The sequence below is a fragment of the Argentina anserina genome, chromosome 3, assembly GCF_933775445.1.
Source record: "Argentina anserina chromosome 3, drPotAnse1.1, whole genome shotgun sequence".
Taxonomy (NCBI): Eukaryota; Viridiplantae; Streptophyta; class Magnoliopsida; order Rosales; family Rosaceae; genus Argentina; species Argentina anserina.
In genome coordinates this window covers 15404982-15422424 of record NC_065874.1, presented here as the reverse complement: position 1 = coordinate 15422424, position 17443 = coordinate 15404982, and the positions used below count along the sequence as shown (strand labels likewise).

Below are 17443 nucleotides of genomic sequence, written 5' to 3'. Positions count from 1 at the left end.
TTCATTCCTCCTTAACTCCGACACCGAATAGAGAGAAAATCACCCCGGCTTCACCGTAACTACTCTACATCCCTACTCGATCCGAGACGTAGCGGCGAGAAGCGCCAACGACGGTCGGACGGGAGGGGAACAATGTTTTCTTTTATGTGAGTTTGGGTTTGGCGCGTACAAAGGCGCGTGGTTCTTTTCTGTTTAGTTTTTGTTATACATATAGTTGTATATAGAAAGTTTAGAAACCTTCGATACACACTATTAGCTAGCTACTATAAAATATTGAGAAATTTTGTTAGAAGAGAAATGTCACATCAACCCCAACTTGGTGCACATGGAAAATTCTTTAGGGAACACAATTAAAGAGCTAGCTCCCCATCATGCCACTCCTAAAAATAAATGCAGTTTATCATAATTTCTTTGTCACGATCTTTTTAAAAACATACTGTTACGGATGATTTAATTACCCTTTTCTCTTTCTCTCTCTCCTCTCCCTCTATAGTCTATATATACTCGGCATTTTCTCACTTCCCCTTCAAACCTCTACATAATAATCTCACCAAGTTTCTTTCTTTCTTTCTGATCTAATACTATTCAGATGGCTCCAAAGGGAGATAATGTTGTAGTCTCTAGCGTAAACCTTGAGAGGATTTTTAGCATGAAAGGAGGCAAAGGAGAAGCCAGTTATGCCAACAATTCCCAAGCCCAGGTTGGTGCAATTTAACGAAAGTATCACTAAATTGTTTTGCCGTTTCATTTAGCCTATGTTCTTATTGTGTTCTCATATGATTTCAATCAGGCCATTCATGCAAGATCTATGCTTCACCTTCTCAAGGAAACCCTAGACAGTGTTCAGCTCAGTTCTCCTGATGAACCATTTGCGGTTGTGGACTTGGGCTGCTCGAGCGGAAGCAACACCATCTACATCATCGATGTAATCATCAAGCACATTACGAAGCGCTACGAGGCCTCCGGTATTGACCTGCCAGAGTTCTCGGCATTTTTCTCGGACCTCCCTAGCAATGATTTCAACACCCTGTTCCAGCTCCTCCCTCCTCTCGCCACCTACGGGGCCGGGAGCATGGAGGAGTGCCTCGCCGCCGATAACCACCGCTCGTACTTTGCGGCCGGGGTTCCGGGTTCCTTTTACCGGAGGCTTTTCCCGTCCAGGTCGATTGACCTCTTTCACTCGGCGTTTTCCCTGCATTGGCTTTCTCAGGTGAATATTCTTGATTATCAGTCAGTTTCTTCATCATTTTTACTGTGTCTTATAATATAACCAACTTAAAAAATTTAGATTGGTGATGATCGACATATATACAGTATGAAACTGATCGATTATTTCCGAGGATCTCACGATGAATGAATATGGCGCACATTAAGCAAAAGAAAGTCAAATTTCCTATCTAAAATCTGTTTGTTATAGCCGGCTTTGAGTTGGTCAAAAACTAAATTTCAAAAAAAAAAAAGGTTTTCGTGGTTAGTTTTTTTTTTATTTTTTTTTTATTTTACGACAAATTAATAAGTTCATTCTAAATTTATGTGTTATGAATAACCATTACATACTCATCTGCTGATAACGACATCAGACAAGATGTTATGAGTCTAAACTCAAGATTAGCATGTAACATAGAACTATTCTTTAGTTATAAGCACAAATCGACTAAGCTAGTTTATTTTATGACTAATACAAACATAGCAATAGACACTATCCTACATTAATAATAGAATCTAGTAAAGCCTAACAAACTGTATTGAAACAAAAAAAAACTAAAACTAATTAGACTAAGGTCCATACCACCTAGACAGCCTAACAAAGCCCAAAAAAAGGCCGCTCCTAAACCTAGCCGTAGCAGACGTACCTGGCACGCTCACCCTCCACCGTGAGCCGCCAACGACATACCACGTACGAGCACCTATCGCCGGAAAAAGCATAACGCCAAACCACCATGAAGAAGGAGACGTGCAAACATGTAGATTCCACACCTGAACGGTGTGGAAACCTGCCTCCAAGACGCCATGACTCATCAATGATGCCCTGTTGCCAAGCCCCACGTTCTGGCACTGCACCAGAACTCCTCCATTCTTGCCTTCCAGAACCAATTCATGTGAGGTGTGTCTCCAGATCTGCTATGATATGAAAAAACAAGAAACTATATGTGTTTAAACCCAAGTATAGCACATCAATAGCATGGAGGCCATCATCATCCGTCTGGCAACATCAACAAAACGTCGGAGACCGCCACCTGACAGGAATAGGGTGGTGTAATGGCGGCTTGCTCTAGAGAGAGGTTTTAGGGTTTTTTTTTAGCCCTGGAGTTGATTGCACTTAGTAAGAAAAACTTTGATTAGTAAAACATCTACGCTTCTATACGTTTTCGTGGTTAGCTAATTAGGTGCGGCTATTGCCACCCGGTTCACTTTGTTCACCTTAAAATCTCTTTACACCCTACATATAATTTCTTGATTTTAAATTTCCTTTATCCACCCATTTACGGTACCTAAATTAGTCTTTTTATAATACAACTTTGTTCACCCGTTTAAATACGCACTTAGTTTTTTTATGTAGATATCACAATTTTTTGGTTCGGAAACTCAACTAATTTTCCTCCCAATCTTTCTCTATAAGAACCCAAAGCATATGAAAAGAATTAGCAAAAAAGCATTAGATGGAATACTTCATGTTTAGGTTGACTTCTTCCTCAAGCCGCTTGCGTTACAATTAGAACGTTAATTTGATATTCATGTATATGCTTCAAATTTAATCACAATGAACGGTATGAATTCATATATCCACAAGCAAATGATCATGCGTTAATTTTTTTGTTTTTGTCTACTTAAAACCCTAATCATAGATAATGTAATTTATAACAACTTATTGTCCTATAATGTAAATTGAGGTTAGGTTATTTTAATTTTTTAATAAATCGGATATCGTGTAGGGTAAACACAGTGATTCGTAGGGTGACAATAGTTGCCCCCTAGCTAATTTCGTAAAAGACGGTGATAATTGTTTTCAAATAGAAACATTATTCATTTTCATATCATGGTAATTATTGGTACCCTTTACACCACATTCTCATATTTTAACCACATCTCTACCATAACGATTTATCTGTTCTTATCGTACGTAGATATTGTTTGCAAAGCTTATAGCTAGTGAGACTAACTGATCAACTCGCTGCCTAAGCCAGTTGATGGTACTGATAAATTAGGGTTCTAAATCACATAATCATTCCTTCCTTTCGACTTTCAAGCATGCCTAAAGCCATTTTCCTATTTCCCCAAGAATTATTAAGTATACATATTTCGAGTTGTCCCAAAAAAGAAACAATGCATTTGATCCAATTGATGGAGGCAATAAAGCCAAATGGGTTGGACCAAAAATGATCAACCAAAAGCACTGTGAGCCTGCTGGATTTCTTGAAGAATATTAGACAAAATATATTGCTCATGAGAGTGATCTTACATCTTACTACTTTATGCATGCATGCTTTGTTTTGGTGTGTCCCTATTTTAAAGCTAAGTATACCATGCATAATACATATTTAACTACGTATGTGAAATCTACGTAAAGGTGCCGGAGAGTGTAGTGGACAAGGGATCGCCGGCGTACAACAAAGGCAGGGTGTTCATCCACGGTGCGGAGGAGTACACTGCCGCGGCTTATAAGAAGCAATATCAGAAAGACCTAGCAAATTTCCTGGGAGCAAGATCAAAGGAGATGAAGAAAGGTGGCTCCATGTTCCTGGTTTGCCTCGGCAGGACCTCCGTCGACCCCACCGACCAGGGTGGTCCGGGAATTCTCTTCGGGACCCACTTTCAGGATGCTTGGGACGATCTTGTCCAAGAGGTACTTCTTTACTCTCATAGCTAGATTACCTAGATATATCGAGTAGTTATCGATAACTAACTGGTTCTGTACATATGTCATGGATTTTTAAGAGTTTCATGCGTACGTACTACGTAGTCGTTAAATGTTTAATGGCGTAACTAAGTTGCGTATAGAAAAATACTCGAAGGAAGCTTGATAATGCATGAGTTTCATAGTTTGATATGAAAGATATGCGATTAGGTGTTTTATTGATTTCAGAAGACCTAATTATGAGTTTTCACTGGTCATGATTAAGTAAACCAATTCTAGTCGTTGGATGCTCAACTAAAGTTGATCAAGCCCTCAATTTATTGATTACTACTGTCGGCAAATGAAATTATAACAACTTCGGCTCGTGGATGGCCCATATGTAAACTCTATCGATCATCGAGTTGGATGATAATGTCTTATATCAAAGACAAAAGGATCAATGTTCGTAACAAAGAGTCGAGTTCATTAACTCTTCTCCATCAATCAAGTACCATTCTAAACCGAGTGGTACAGTTGATTAGTGATACGTGATCTTCATGTTCTGTGCTACTGACTTTCCATGTAGTAAATAATTGGCTTTTATATCTCAAATTAATCCATAAATTAAACTACCATCTCTAATGCAGGGTCTTATCACTGCTGAGAAACGTGACACTTTTAACATTCCGGTGTATGCATCAAGTTTACAAGACTTCAAAGAGGTTGTAGACGCCGACGGCTCATTCGCCATTAACAAGCTCGAGATTTTCAAAGGAGGGAGCCCCCTTGTTGTGAACCAACCCGATGATGCAGCCGAAGTAGGTCGAGCCCTCGCCAACAGCTGCCGGAGTGTGGCTGGAGTCCTCGTTGATGCACACATTGGCGAGAAACTCAGCGATGAACTATTTCTGCGAGTAGATAAGAGAGGCGCATCACATGCCAAAGAGCTGCTAGAGAAGCTACAATTCTATCACATAGTGGCGTCACTTTCATTTTCATAAGCAATGATCACGTAATTTATCTTATTGTCTACGATGTGAACTACGACTGCGGTACAAATAATTATTTTTATTTTTTATGCGTAGTAGCCAGAAGAAGTAGATAACACAAAAGAAAAAAGAAAGAGAGAGAGAGGGTTGGCTTAATCCTCTTCTCTGTCTCGATCTTTTGTGTGTTTGTTTGTGCTATTATTGACTGTAGTAGTCATTATTAATATACATGATGGGATTTATGACTGTGTTCCTCTGAAGCAAACAATTGGGTGGATAAAGTAGTAAAACATTTAACTTTGGTTCCCTCGTCATACTATTATTATTATGTTCTCTGCATCATATGATATAGCATAGCTATATAGTTGTATGTTCTCTACATTCACTTTGCTTCCGTTAAATCTAGCTTCGATCTGTTTTACCAAACAACTTTTGAAATCTCATTTGATTTGTTGGACATTTGATTGTAGATACTTAACTTTAAATTAAATTTTCGGAACAAAGTCACAGGCTGCTAGTGAGTAGTTAGTTATTTCAGCTGCAAACTAAGCATCAATTATTTACATAAACTAAACAGAGAAATTTTGAAAAATAACAACTTTTTTGTCCCTGAATTGATATTTAACCTTATTTCATAATTTAGTTAAAAATAACCATATCATGGTAAAACTTGACTACCCTTGGTAAATTACTCACTTATTTCTCATTTCTTCTCCTCCTATTGTTGGCTATTGTTCTCCAAGGATAACTAATTTTTCCATTTTTCAAAATCATGATGATCATCTATATATGATTTTCGATCCTTTATGTCTGAACTCTAGCTATGATAGTTATCGGTCCTTCCTTGCTTCTTAATTTGAAAATACATTTTTTCTTGCTAGGTCGAATAAGAGGGAACCATCCAAATTATACAATATCATTTGGATGATTTCCGATCCTTTATGTCCATGAACTCTAGCTTGGATCAGTCCTTCCTTGCTTCTTAATTTGGAAATACATTTTTTCTTGCTAGGTCGAATAAGAAGGAACCATCCAAATGATCCAATATCACATGGCTTATGAGTTTAAAAGTTGAATCTCTACCTTCCTCCTTCCTCATACACTCATCTTTTCCGCTACCTATTCTCCTCCCAGCCCTCATCTCATTCCATTTACAGCCTCTTCCACTCTTAAACATAACCAAAACCCCGCTCATGTCTCCCTCTATTTTCTTATGCATGGCAAAGAGCATAGTCTTCCCTGCAAGAAAAACCTAATTTCTTCAACACATTTGATCTAATGAGCTGATCAATATGACTATTCTTGCCTATTTGATCCAGATCTATTGAATCATGTATGTTTCACAAAGAGCGTAGTCCTTACAGACCCCACATACTAGATCCACATGAATCCAATTTTTTTTTTCTTACGACCAACTACACAAGCTAAAAACACTTTAAGTCGTGATAATTTTAATTTGTCAATTCATTAACATAATCGATGGATACCTTCATATCAGAGTTCAAAGAGGAGCTACAATTACTAAAGAGTTCGTGGCAATCTCAGGGAAGACAATTTGAGAATTCTTTAAAGTTTGGGTCTCTGCCGCTCTCGTCACCCGACCTTATTGCCACTACTACTGAGGGTGATCTGGTAAGAATCTCTACTGATACTGGGTTGAATTTATCTCAGCATGAGGTTATACTTGGATATATTGGCGAAATGGGTATCAATGTTGTAGCATCCTCTATTTCAAATGTATCTCCTGATGTGACTTTGGATTTGAACAATGATGGTTCTGTTGTTGTGGTATCGAAAAGCACTTCTGAGGATGAAATTTCTATTGGTATGACTAACAAATTGAATGTTGAGAATAATATCACGAGTGTTAGTACAAAGAATGGGGAGTCTGTGATTCAAAGTACTGAAGGGATGGACAATTTAATGTGGAAGAAGCCACAATCACATTATTTCAAGCACTGTAACTTTGAGAATGGATCATCTGTTGGGGACACACCTCTTGGTTCTATAGCTCATACTTCCAGGGATGTTGACAATGGATTACTGAATGATAATTGTGGTAAAAACACTGGTTATGTGCATCATATCTATGAGGAAAGGGGAGTTAATTATCAAAGGGAGCTGGAGTTGTTACTGGATACGTGGAACTCGAGAGCTACTGAAGCAACACAACCTCCATCAAAGTTAATGCAATGGCTTATTCTGTACTTGCAGCTTTGTCATTGTGCTACGAAGAAAAAAGATATTGAACTCTTTTGCAAGGAAACATTCGACAGAATTGGTGGAAGGACTCAAACCTCGTTGCTATGTGTTCATAGTTCCATGAACTGTGAAATTGGAGCCGAGAATTGGCCTCCTGATGAGAGCGGTGAGAAAAAGAATGGTGATGTCGATAATTCTTTTAAAGAGACTGAACTTGTTGAGTTCCTAGTTGCTACTTGTTTGGCACATGATACTGATTCAGTTGACAAGCTACCGCTTGATACATTTGAAAAGGTTAGGGGGATTACTTCTTCGTTGTCCTTGTTGGAAATATTATTTTTCAAGTTATTTGAAATGGAAACAGTTTTAGGGTATGTTTTTGTTTTGATGTTGTGGCTTGAGGTGAAGAGAAACATTTCAGTTGGTGTGACTCAACTCTCCAGTAGAATCTGAAAAGCAAATTAAGGCTTTGAAGTATCTATCCAGGCTTGAAGCTATTCTGCCATTTCCAACAAACTATGATGCACCAACAGCTTAGAAGATACTGGTCTCTTTTAGAAACTTGAATGGAGCTAATTCTCTGCAGGAAATAGAGACTCTACGAGGACCCCTTATTGAAGTTGTGCACCCCATCAATATGAGTGTCATGTATCAAAGTAGCCTGATAAGTTTACTGATTCCTTATGGATGTCATTCTCAAAGGTTTTTCATAATTATCTTTACTATGGTATTATTTTGGTCCACTTCTTTCACAAGAGCATGTTTTCTCACGTTGTCAGACAAGTTCACAAGGATATGTTATTCTTGGAAATGAGTTCTTCAACTCTTTATTCACCATTTTGTGCTCTTGAGATAAAATTGCTTATGTTGTCTCCTATGGCTGCTACCCATATATTACAACCTCTTTTGGTTAACATATTGAGAGAAGATGGTCACTATGTCATTGAAAATTTAGTGCTTAATTCTATCAATCAATTGGTGTCTTTGCAGTCTAAGCAAACGGGTCTTGATAATTGGCATCTACAACAGATTTCTCATAGAGAAGTCTTGATGGTCATTTCTGACATGCATAATTCATACATACTGAATTCATCTTTTTATCCACTTAGAAGTGTTCATCTACGTGCACTTAAAGATAATTGGCAAGTAGGGGATGGTGTATTGCTCTGGGTGCAGCCTTGACAGATATCAAAAGTCTCAATACCATATATTCTGCAGTATTCTGCCATCTGGTTACATCCTTGCAGCATATATATTTTGGCTATGGTTGTATGCTTGTTCTATTGCAAGTTTTTTCGTTGGTACTAGAGACACTTTTCAAGTCTGAGCACATGGGAAATACATTTACAAGTATGGAGCTGTTGTTTGCAAGTTTGCATTTCATAAAAGTAGCTTACATAGAAACGGTTGGAAATAATTTGAACTGAGGCGTGAATCATAAGGATATGGTTGTTCACAAAGCTACTAATCAAGACCACATGCTACATGACAAGGTCCTTGGTTTCTCTACACTTGCATATGATAATCCTGATATCTTATGCCATCATCTTGGTGACAACAACCATGCTGCTCTTCATGGTATTAGCAACACAATTGGATTTTTGAACACAGGTGCTGTTGCGTTTACTATATCCTTTCAGCTGGACAACCTACATGTTTATGCTCTTACTTTTGCTCAGTTGATTAAGATTTATAGGGACACCAATGACCATGAGTTCACTGATCATAGCATACACTTCAGGCTTGAGGTGAAGCCTTTTTTTTTTACCGGGTGGTAATGTAACGATTCTACATCTTACATGGGGTACCTATCAGTGGGTCTCCACGAAATGGGTCAATTGACCAGGTTGTTTTGAAAACGGGTCTTTAGGGTTTATTTATCTCTATATAAGACAAAATAGTATGCTTGTAACAGTTATAAGGATATTGATGAATATTAAAATTTAGTATTTTTTATAATTTCCTTTAGCTTTTTTTTTTTTTGCTTTTGCACAATGGTTTTACATGGTAACCATTATCATAATCGTTACAATGGAGGGGTTGATTGATTTTTGGCGGGTGCATGTACGTGCACCTGAGAAGTGATTAATTTGGTGGTCTTTGCCATAGGGAAGAGATTGGATATGTAGAGAGAACCCTTCTTTGAGTTGACGTGTGGGTCAGAGACTCAGAGAAACAATGCGAGAGAGAAGTGCTAAATTACCCTTCAATTAATCAATAATAACAGAGAGTTAACGAAATCAATAATAACAGAGTTAACAATGTCATTGACATCGTTATGATGTATATCTATACTAAGCTAAGATTGAAATTTGATGTATGAAAATTTATAATTTTGAAGTTAATGTACACAAATTAATAGTGGCCTTAAAAAATTCATGTACTATTTTTAAATTTTTTCCGAAAATAAACAACAACAGTTAGAACTGGTTACTAGAATCATTAAGAGCAGCGATCGACTTCTTTATTTTTTATAGGTACATAACGTGTAACTATGCATAAATTAACCTTAAACTTTTGATTCTTCAGAATCTGCTTTTGGTGAACAGAAAATGAATGTATCAGCTTCTGGTAATCTAAAGCTGACCCTTTTCTTCTCCTTCCCACTCTTCCTTGATCTCAAACAAGAAACATCACTTCTTCTTCTTCCACAGTCAAGTGAATCAACCACTTCAATCAATAGCCTCTGCTGAGAAAAACTGTGTCTAGTGTACGTGTTAAACATAACATCGTCATCATCTTCATCTGAAGAGGGGAAAACCCAGGTGTTGTGTTCAGTTGATCCATTGATGCGAAGGCTACCTTCGCCATCTTTGCATGGCGATGATGTTGAGAACCACTCGTCTAGAGTGAGATCCGAATTCAGCATTTTCACCTTCTGCTGCTTCTTCTGCCTTTTGGGCTGTTGCACCACCTTTTCCCCCATAATGCTCTTTTCTCTCCATAAGCATGATGGCTTTCTAAACTCGGCAATCAATGTTCTTAAGTTAATACTTCGATCTTCATAGGAGTCTTGCTTAGGTGATCTCCGAGGGCTTGAAAATGACCGAAAGCAAAAGAAACTCCTAACCATTTTCTTTGGCTTTTTTTTTTCTAGCTAGGAGTAAAAGAGGTGATGAATGTAAGAGAAAACATACTTGTATGAGGTTTAAGAATAGATATATAACACGAATCTAATATATCGTGAGCTCATATGTATGTCTTTGTTGTATTCCTTGGATTATCCGAGCGGCCAGGATATGAATAGGTATCGGAATTTCATGGTGAGATAACTTGTTTAAAATGCATGTGGGTTGATAATTTGTTTAACTTGGGGAGGTGTATATAAGAAACTTTCTTATATCATTATTACTATCTGTGTGTGTATACTGTATATTGAAAGAATGAATCAGTTTTCATATATACAGAAATTTTGTTATAGAAAATGACTAAAGCACTTCTTGAACCTATCGTTTAGACGTCGAAAATTGAAGAAAAATCTAGGGATCTTTGTCTGTAATAAAAGAGATTCTGAGACTAAAAGATATGATGGCTGTAAATAGTAATTTTAGGAAAACTCTAATTCGTGACTCTTAATTTGTGGATTATCCTCCTTTTCACCAGGACACCATGCCATTTAGTAACTTCCTCAATAGATACAAATTCATCGATTACTAGAGAACAAGAGGTTGTTGTTTGGTAGATAAATTTAACCAAAGACAGAATCGTCTTAGTAGTAAGGAAGTAAGGACAAAGATAGCGATCTTCTCCTAGCATTCACTGTAAGTACCCAGCATTATTCATAAGCATATTGACAACTTCTAATTCTGATGCTACAGGATAGCTATTGGTAATTCTATCTCAATGTTCATTACAATGTAGAGCCATCAGCTTCATTAACATTATAATATGGTTACCTTGGTTGCATCTATATCATCAGGTTGCTGTCACTAAGGATGTAGAAAATGAAAGATCTGTCAGTTTGTTTTTGAAGTTTAAGCTAATTTGGACACACCAACGTCTATTTCGCAACAAAATAAGGTGAAAACAGCCTCAAAGGAGCTGAAGATATTAAATTTGAGACAAGAGGGACCTGATTTTGAGTGTAGAAGTAACCTCAAAATCAGGTTCCTTCTTCCCCAATAGGTCTATATTGCTACTCTTTTACATTAATTACAATAGCTACACTACATTGCCGACAGCTAAATTCGTTGCAAGAATCTAAAACATGTTTTAGCCTGCTTAACGTCATGTAGGACGTAAGGAACCATGAGATATATCTAGCACATGCAGATGCCAAACTGCCAAAGCATAAGAGTTTTATGTTTGCCCTACAAGGTTGCCCTGCATCTGATATTATGTGACTTCAGTCACGCAAAACCTAACAATAAAAAATTCAAGACCAATAACCGAAACTTAAGTCTAATGATCACTGACCAGGACTCCAGGAGGATAGAGGCAAGAATTTTATTGCCAAGACTGCATAGCTCCCTGAAGCATGCCTCATGCGTGCTACACTACATCAAAACTTGAACATAGAAAGCAACATGTATTTAGAAAGCATCCAAATGCCAATACAACATACACAGGTACTAATAGTTCACTCTCCAATTTACCCTCACTGTTTCGTACATTATATCCCTAAAGCAGTAACTAGTCACAACACTAAACTTGACAGAAACGTAACCTACAAATACTATCTCTGTTATTATTATGGTGAAGCTGGAATTGGGTCACTGCCAGAATTAGTTCCTGAAACATGGGATGCAGCATCCTCTTTTGACACATCAACATAGTTGATAGGAGCAACAGGCCTAGGATCCCTCTTTGCATCTTTCACTGCAGATCTTCCATTTTGATGAGCATTGAGTGATAGCCGTCTGGGAGTTCCATTGGGGCCACCATTTGCACGAGGACCTACTACCTTCTTTGTGCCAACTGGTCGAGCAGGACTAGGGCTAGGCTTTGAGCCAAACACACTTTCTTGGTCTGGGTGCTGTAGCTCTTGGAACTTCTTCTGATCCTGCAAAGATCAACGCGTTATAACTTTTTCACGTAAGAGGATACATAATTGAATGTAGAAACCAAACTGAAGTACGGTATTTAGGTTATTGTCAAGCACTGACTCCTAATTTACTAAATTAAACTTACCCTCAACCTCCGCTTCTCTTCTTCTCTTTCTTGCCTGAGCATGGCATATTCATCTAGCATCGCGAGGAGTGGAACACCATCATAAGTAAATGAAATGCCACGTTCTTCTTCCCACACACGAGTTTTGGCTACCAATGTGTCAACCAGAGCTGCATTGAAAAGAAAAAAAAATAATATATATATATAATAATTTGAAATTTAATGGTACATAAGCAAGTCAAGGAGTGGTAATAGAAACCTATAGACTTTCCATTTTTATTTATCCATATATACAAGAATACAGTGCCAGTGCGCCACTAGAAAGCTAGACATTTATCATGCACAATTTAACTTCTTTTATTATGCCCAAAAGTTTTCTTTTATCATGAACATAATTCTCATCAACTTTGAATCTGTATGACATGCAACCAACATAACTGCTATAATCCCTCATTCTACACATACCTGGAATTTTGTTTACCAGAATACGTGCTTTTTCTGCACGCTTGAGATTCAGGTGTGCACCTCTACTTGCATTATACCTGTTCTCATCCTGTTTCAGCACGAGAATTTTGGTTAGATGATACCTTGAGATGGAAAATTTGAGTATGATATATGCAAGAAACATGTGTTGCCGAAATGCGAGGTTGGAAGCATTATCGATCCATAAGGACAATCATGCAGACCAACTACTAGCGAGACTATATGGCTGATCTAACGTCTAGCAGTGTGATAGTTACTTTTTCCTGTAAGACCAACTATAGTGTGGAGGTAATTCCCTGAAAAGATTTGGCAAATCCACATATGGTTCTATACCAAGCCACTTTAGTGGCATTACTTGATATAAGCATGGCCACTATATTACGGGGTAGGATGAGGACTAGGATGGTACTCAAACAATAACCAAGGACAGTCTCTAATTAGCATGCGCACAGTTCAACTCCACTATTCAGATTGTACTGCCCAGAATAAGTTCAGGCCAACAGTATTAGTAAAAAATTATTAAACCTATCTCAAGCTTAATGTATTGCTAAATTGCATCCATGTGGAGCCCATTATCTGGATGTAATGGTGGGGGCAACAATAATGAAGCTGTACTACCCGAATTACCATCAGGTAAATTAATATTAATTCAGGATTTACTTACACGATTGTAGTCCTCAAGCCAACTCTCCTCTTCACAGGCTGACATCCATTTCTCAACTTTGTCCAATATGTCCTTCCTGCTGAGAGCCTCATCCTTTGCTTTTGCTATCTGATCATCCATGTCAGCCAGTAACTCAGTAGGCTCAACACTCCCAGAATCAATGAGTTCCAAAATCTTATCTCTGGCAGCTTCAGTATCTATCTCTATGTGCACTCGAGCAAAAATCTCCTCAAGCTCCCCTTGCTTCTTAAATGCAATTTCCTTCATCCTGCTTGCTTTCAACTGATCAAGCCTCTCAACTTCGACCTCAGTCTTAATAACAGAAGAAGAGAAAATGAGTAAACCGCCAACAATATTTGTTCAAACTATCTATTCCATATGGTTCATTTACCTGCTCAATCAGATCTGCCGCAAGGGCTCCAGGAACAGTCACTTCATCAACTAAAGCAGATATATTACAGGTAACATGGTCAAACAGTTTCCGTTCCTCTTCAGGGGTATCCATCAGATTCCACAGATCGATTAGCTGTGCTGCTGATTCTTGAAGCTGCAGCACAAAGATTTATGAATGTACGAATATAAATTGATACGCGCACGCAAGTATAGAGAAAAATAAAAGTACCTTGTGAAGCCTCTGCTTCTTATCTTCTTCTAGTGCTAAGACTGTCTCATCCAGCCTGGTTAAAGTTTCATCACTAATGCTTTTGGATTGCACACCAGTTGAGTCATTTAAGCTAGGATGAACCTCTGTAACAGTACTGTAGAAGTCTATTCCAAGTACAGCACACAGATCGTGCACTGTGCTAACATATTCAAGCACCTTGTGCAGCCTTTCGCTCTGCCAAATTAAGTGAGCGATTAATATTCACAACTTGATGCAGGCTAAAAGTTGATAACTATAATTGTTTATCAGGCTTTAGGTAACCACTGTTCTTTAGATTATATATTTACCTTTTCCCTTTGAAGATCTTGAAGTTGGGATTGATATTCATCTAACTTTTTTAGGGACAGATCAGACTCATCAACAGCAGGAGTCTCACTAAGAGAAAGGTTCCCGGCAATTTCTCCACAAATCTGTTGAATCTGTGATTGTATAGCAGAAAACTCCGTTACTCTCTCCTCTTTCTGTTTCCACAACTGTTCCAGTGCTGGTGCTATAGCTGCAAGCTGTTCTTTGATTGTTCCAGAAGTCTTCTCTGGCTGTAATAAACATTAGCATTTAATTAGTACCCACAAGACTCCCAGATAGTAATGTTGATAAGCAGCAATACAATTTACAGTGGATCAAGATCACTTATGAAGAAAATATACTCACAACTCCAACAAAACTTTTTTCTCCAAGAGCTGACTGGAGAGCGGAAAGCTCAAGTCTGCCATCAGACAATGCCTGAAGAAGCTGTGCCCTTGACTTTGAAGCCAGCTCGACCTTTCGCTTGTATACATCCAGACACTCCTGCTCTAATTGTAGAAGCATCCTGTCTCGTTGCTCATCACTCTCCCCAACTTCATCCCAAATTTCCTGCATCAAAGAATGGAATGGTTCAATATTTCAACAGCACATAGACACTCTCGGGAACAAATGAAACATCAAAAATATAAGTCACCTGAAGTTTCTGCAGCAAAGAACCGCAGGTTGTTTCTCCAAGAGGGTTTTTAGCATCCGTGACCATTTTTGTCAAGAGCTAAACTCTGCTCGCAGAATTGTTCAGAGCCATTCGGTAATTTTGATGTCATGTTATAATTTTATTTGGAAAATTGCACTTAAAAGTGATAAAAACCAAACACAAGAAGAATAAACCAGACAAGTAGGGCAGTAAAGACCAGCCAACATTCATCAAACAAGAAGCGGAATAACTAATCACCAAAAAGTATCAAAATCAAAAGTAGAAAAAAAAACATGTACTGGAATTGTTCGAGCTGATCGATCACCTCGACACCTAACAGCCATAGACACGAGCGAACTATTGAAGTGGAACAAATACAATATCACTGAACATTACTGCATCTACTCTTCCAGGTTCGGCAGCCACATCCAATCCAGAACAACATTCAGTAAACAAACGACACTCAACACCCAAGCTCAGATCACTCAAATCAATCAGACTAAACAAAACATACAATCAGGATTCAGGACCAAGTTGAATCAACTCAAACAATCAAAACCAATATACATTCAAGTCAACTTGAAGTCAACACAAACAAAACCCAGATTCTAAATCCCAGAATCAAAAGTATTAAAACCTCATTTTCTAACAACAATTTTCTAGCTAAGCCACTACAAAACCAAACATAACAACCCACAACATAAGCCACAGAACACACATTAGCAACCTCAACCCACAAACCCCAACATTGGATCAAGAACAAACAAAGCTCCAGAACTCCCAGATCCTTCAAAAATAAAACCAGCAGCAACCCCAGAACCAAACAAAAGACAAAACCATAACGGAAAAAGGAGCGAAGAGTACGCAGAGCAGAGAGAATGCTCACCGGATCGTCCTTGTAGCTGAGCAAAGGGCCTCCTGTGTTTTCAGATCTGAAAAGAGTTAAGAGTGACTGGAGTGGCGTGAGTGCACGTCTTCCTCAGTACACACTACTGAGAGAGAGAGAGAGAGAGAGAGAGAGAGAGAGAGAGAGAGAGGAGTGAGAGCAAAGGGCAGGGAAGAGTATAGTAATTAAAAAAAACAGAGTGCAGATGCAAATGGGGTCAGGTTATGTGGGGCCCTGCGATGGCTCCTATAATCAAATGAATTTTTATTCCGGATTTGCCGGTGGTTTAGTGGGAAATTACGAATAATGACACTGTGTGGTGATGGTTTGACGGCTATTTTGTCTGGGTTTGATGGTCCATAAGGTCAATGGTCAAGGGACAAGATTGGACAGCTGAAATTGGAAATGCCGAGAGGGTTGTTGGAAATGACGGGTTATTCTTAAACCCCAAGTTATCTAGTCAAAACAAAAAACTTTGGCATTTATTTGGTCATTAGTGGTTGGTTAGTGCAACTTTTTACTCTTTAGGATGATTTTATTTCGTAAGGTTGAAACTAGAGACGGTAAACGGCGGACCCGGCCACTTATTTTAAACGGGTTAAAATTGTGCATGTGTTATATTTAGGCAGGTCATTTATTTTTCGTGTCGGACTTGATTTGGCTTATTTGCTTAAATATTAAGCTCGTGCTAGTGGTGGGTCAAGAAACGGGCCGGTTCAGTCCATTAGCATTATAAGACACAATTAATATAAAAAAATTATGTAATTAAAATATTTGTTTTCTATAACTATTTAGAATAGTAAAATAAATAAAATGTTACAACACATTTGATAATCTTATTTCTAAAACGTTACATATGTCAAAACTATGACTTTTTTATCACTAATTTGATGATATTTATGACATAATATAATTAAACTAATGAAATAATCAAGAAATTTGTATGTATAATATTTAATATTTAATTCTCATTATTATATTTATTTAAATATTTATATAAATAATATAAAATTATGTATTTCACGGGCCGGCCCATGAATTTATCGTGTCCGGGCCGTGTCGGGCTAAAAACAGGCTCGAGCCGGGCCGGGCCCATTGATAGGAGCACAAAGTGTAACGTTCTTAATGTGATTATGTCATATTCTTACTCTTTGTTACCTCTTATTTAGTATGTTTTAGTTTCTTTTGTATGAATAAGTATTTAGGTAGAGCTTATATCGATTATGAGTGAATTGATGATGAAATCGTGCTAAGTGTTAAGAATTCTTGTTGAGATATGATTCCTTGTTCGAGTATGATTCATCATTTCGTATTTCTTTGTTTATAACGTACTTATTCTTATTAGGAAATACAAATCCATGTCGGAGAAAGAAAACAATCCTAGTTGCGCAAGGAAAAATGAGAAGAAGATTTGCACTTAAAAGCCCAATCCATGCAAGAATCAGAATGCTGTCAAGATTCGTAGTCAAACTTCGACGGACTCCCCTGAACAGCTCCGATCGAATTAGAAGACGTACATATATGCATAGAAAGCTGTGTGAGTCTAGTTTCTGTAGGATTTAGAATCAAATCAATATCTTATTCCTACAAGGAGATATGACCGAATCATTACTCTGAGGTCCAGTGAGCTCGACATAATTATCTCAGCCATTGATTTGCTTTTGATCCAAG

At 37.9% G+C, this 17443-nt stretch overlaps 2 protein-coding genes across 2 annotated transcripts; one reads left to right on the top strand and one right to left on the bottom strand.

Moving 5' to 3' along the window:
- The first annotated feature begins 567 nt into the window (after positions 1-567).
- Positions 568-5022, top strand: LOC126787399 (indole-3-acetate O-methyltransferase 1). The gene is made up of 4 exons (XM_050513293.1): positions 568-700; positions 791-1210; positions 3569-3844; positions 4483-5022. The coding sequence occupies exons 1-4, from the start codon at positions 590-592 to the stop codon at positions 4834-4836; spliced, it is 1161 nt and encodes a 386-aa protein (XP_050369250.1). The 5' UTR covers positions 568-589; the 3' UTR covers positions 4837-5022.
- Positions 5023-11473: 6451 nt separating this feature from the next.
- Positions 11474-15916, bottom strand: LOC126786418 (65-kDa microtubule-associated protein 1). Its single transcript, XM_050512239.1, has 10 exons — positions 15773-15916; positions 14887-14971; positions 14598-14801; positions 14234-14482; positions 13905-14120; positions 13674-13829; positions 13283-13594; positions 12601-12688; positions 12157-12305; positions 11474-12028 (listed from the first exon to the last, which is right to left on the bottom strand). Exons 2-10 carry the CDS (start codon positions 14950-14952, stop codon positions 11717-11719), a joined length of 1752 nt encoding a protein of 583 aa, XP_050368196.1. The 5' UTR covers positions 14953-14971; positions 15773-15916; the 3' UTR covers positions 11474-11716.
- Positions 15917-17443: the final 1527 nt, after the last annotated feature.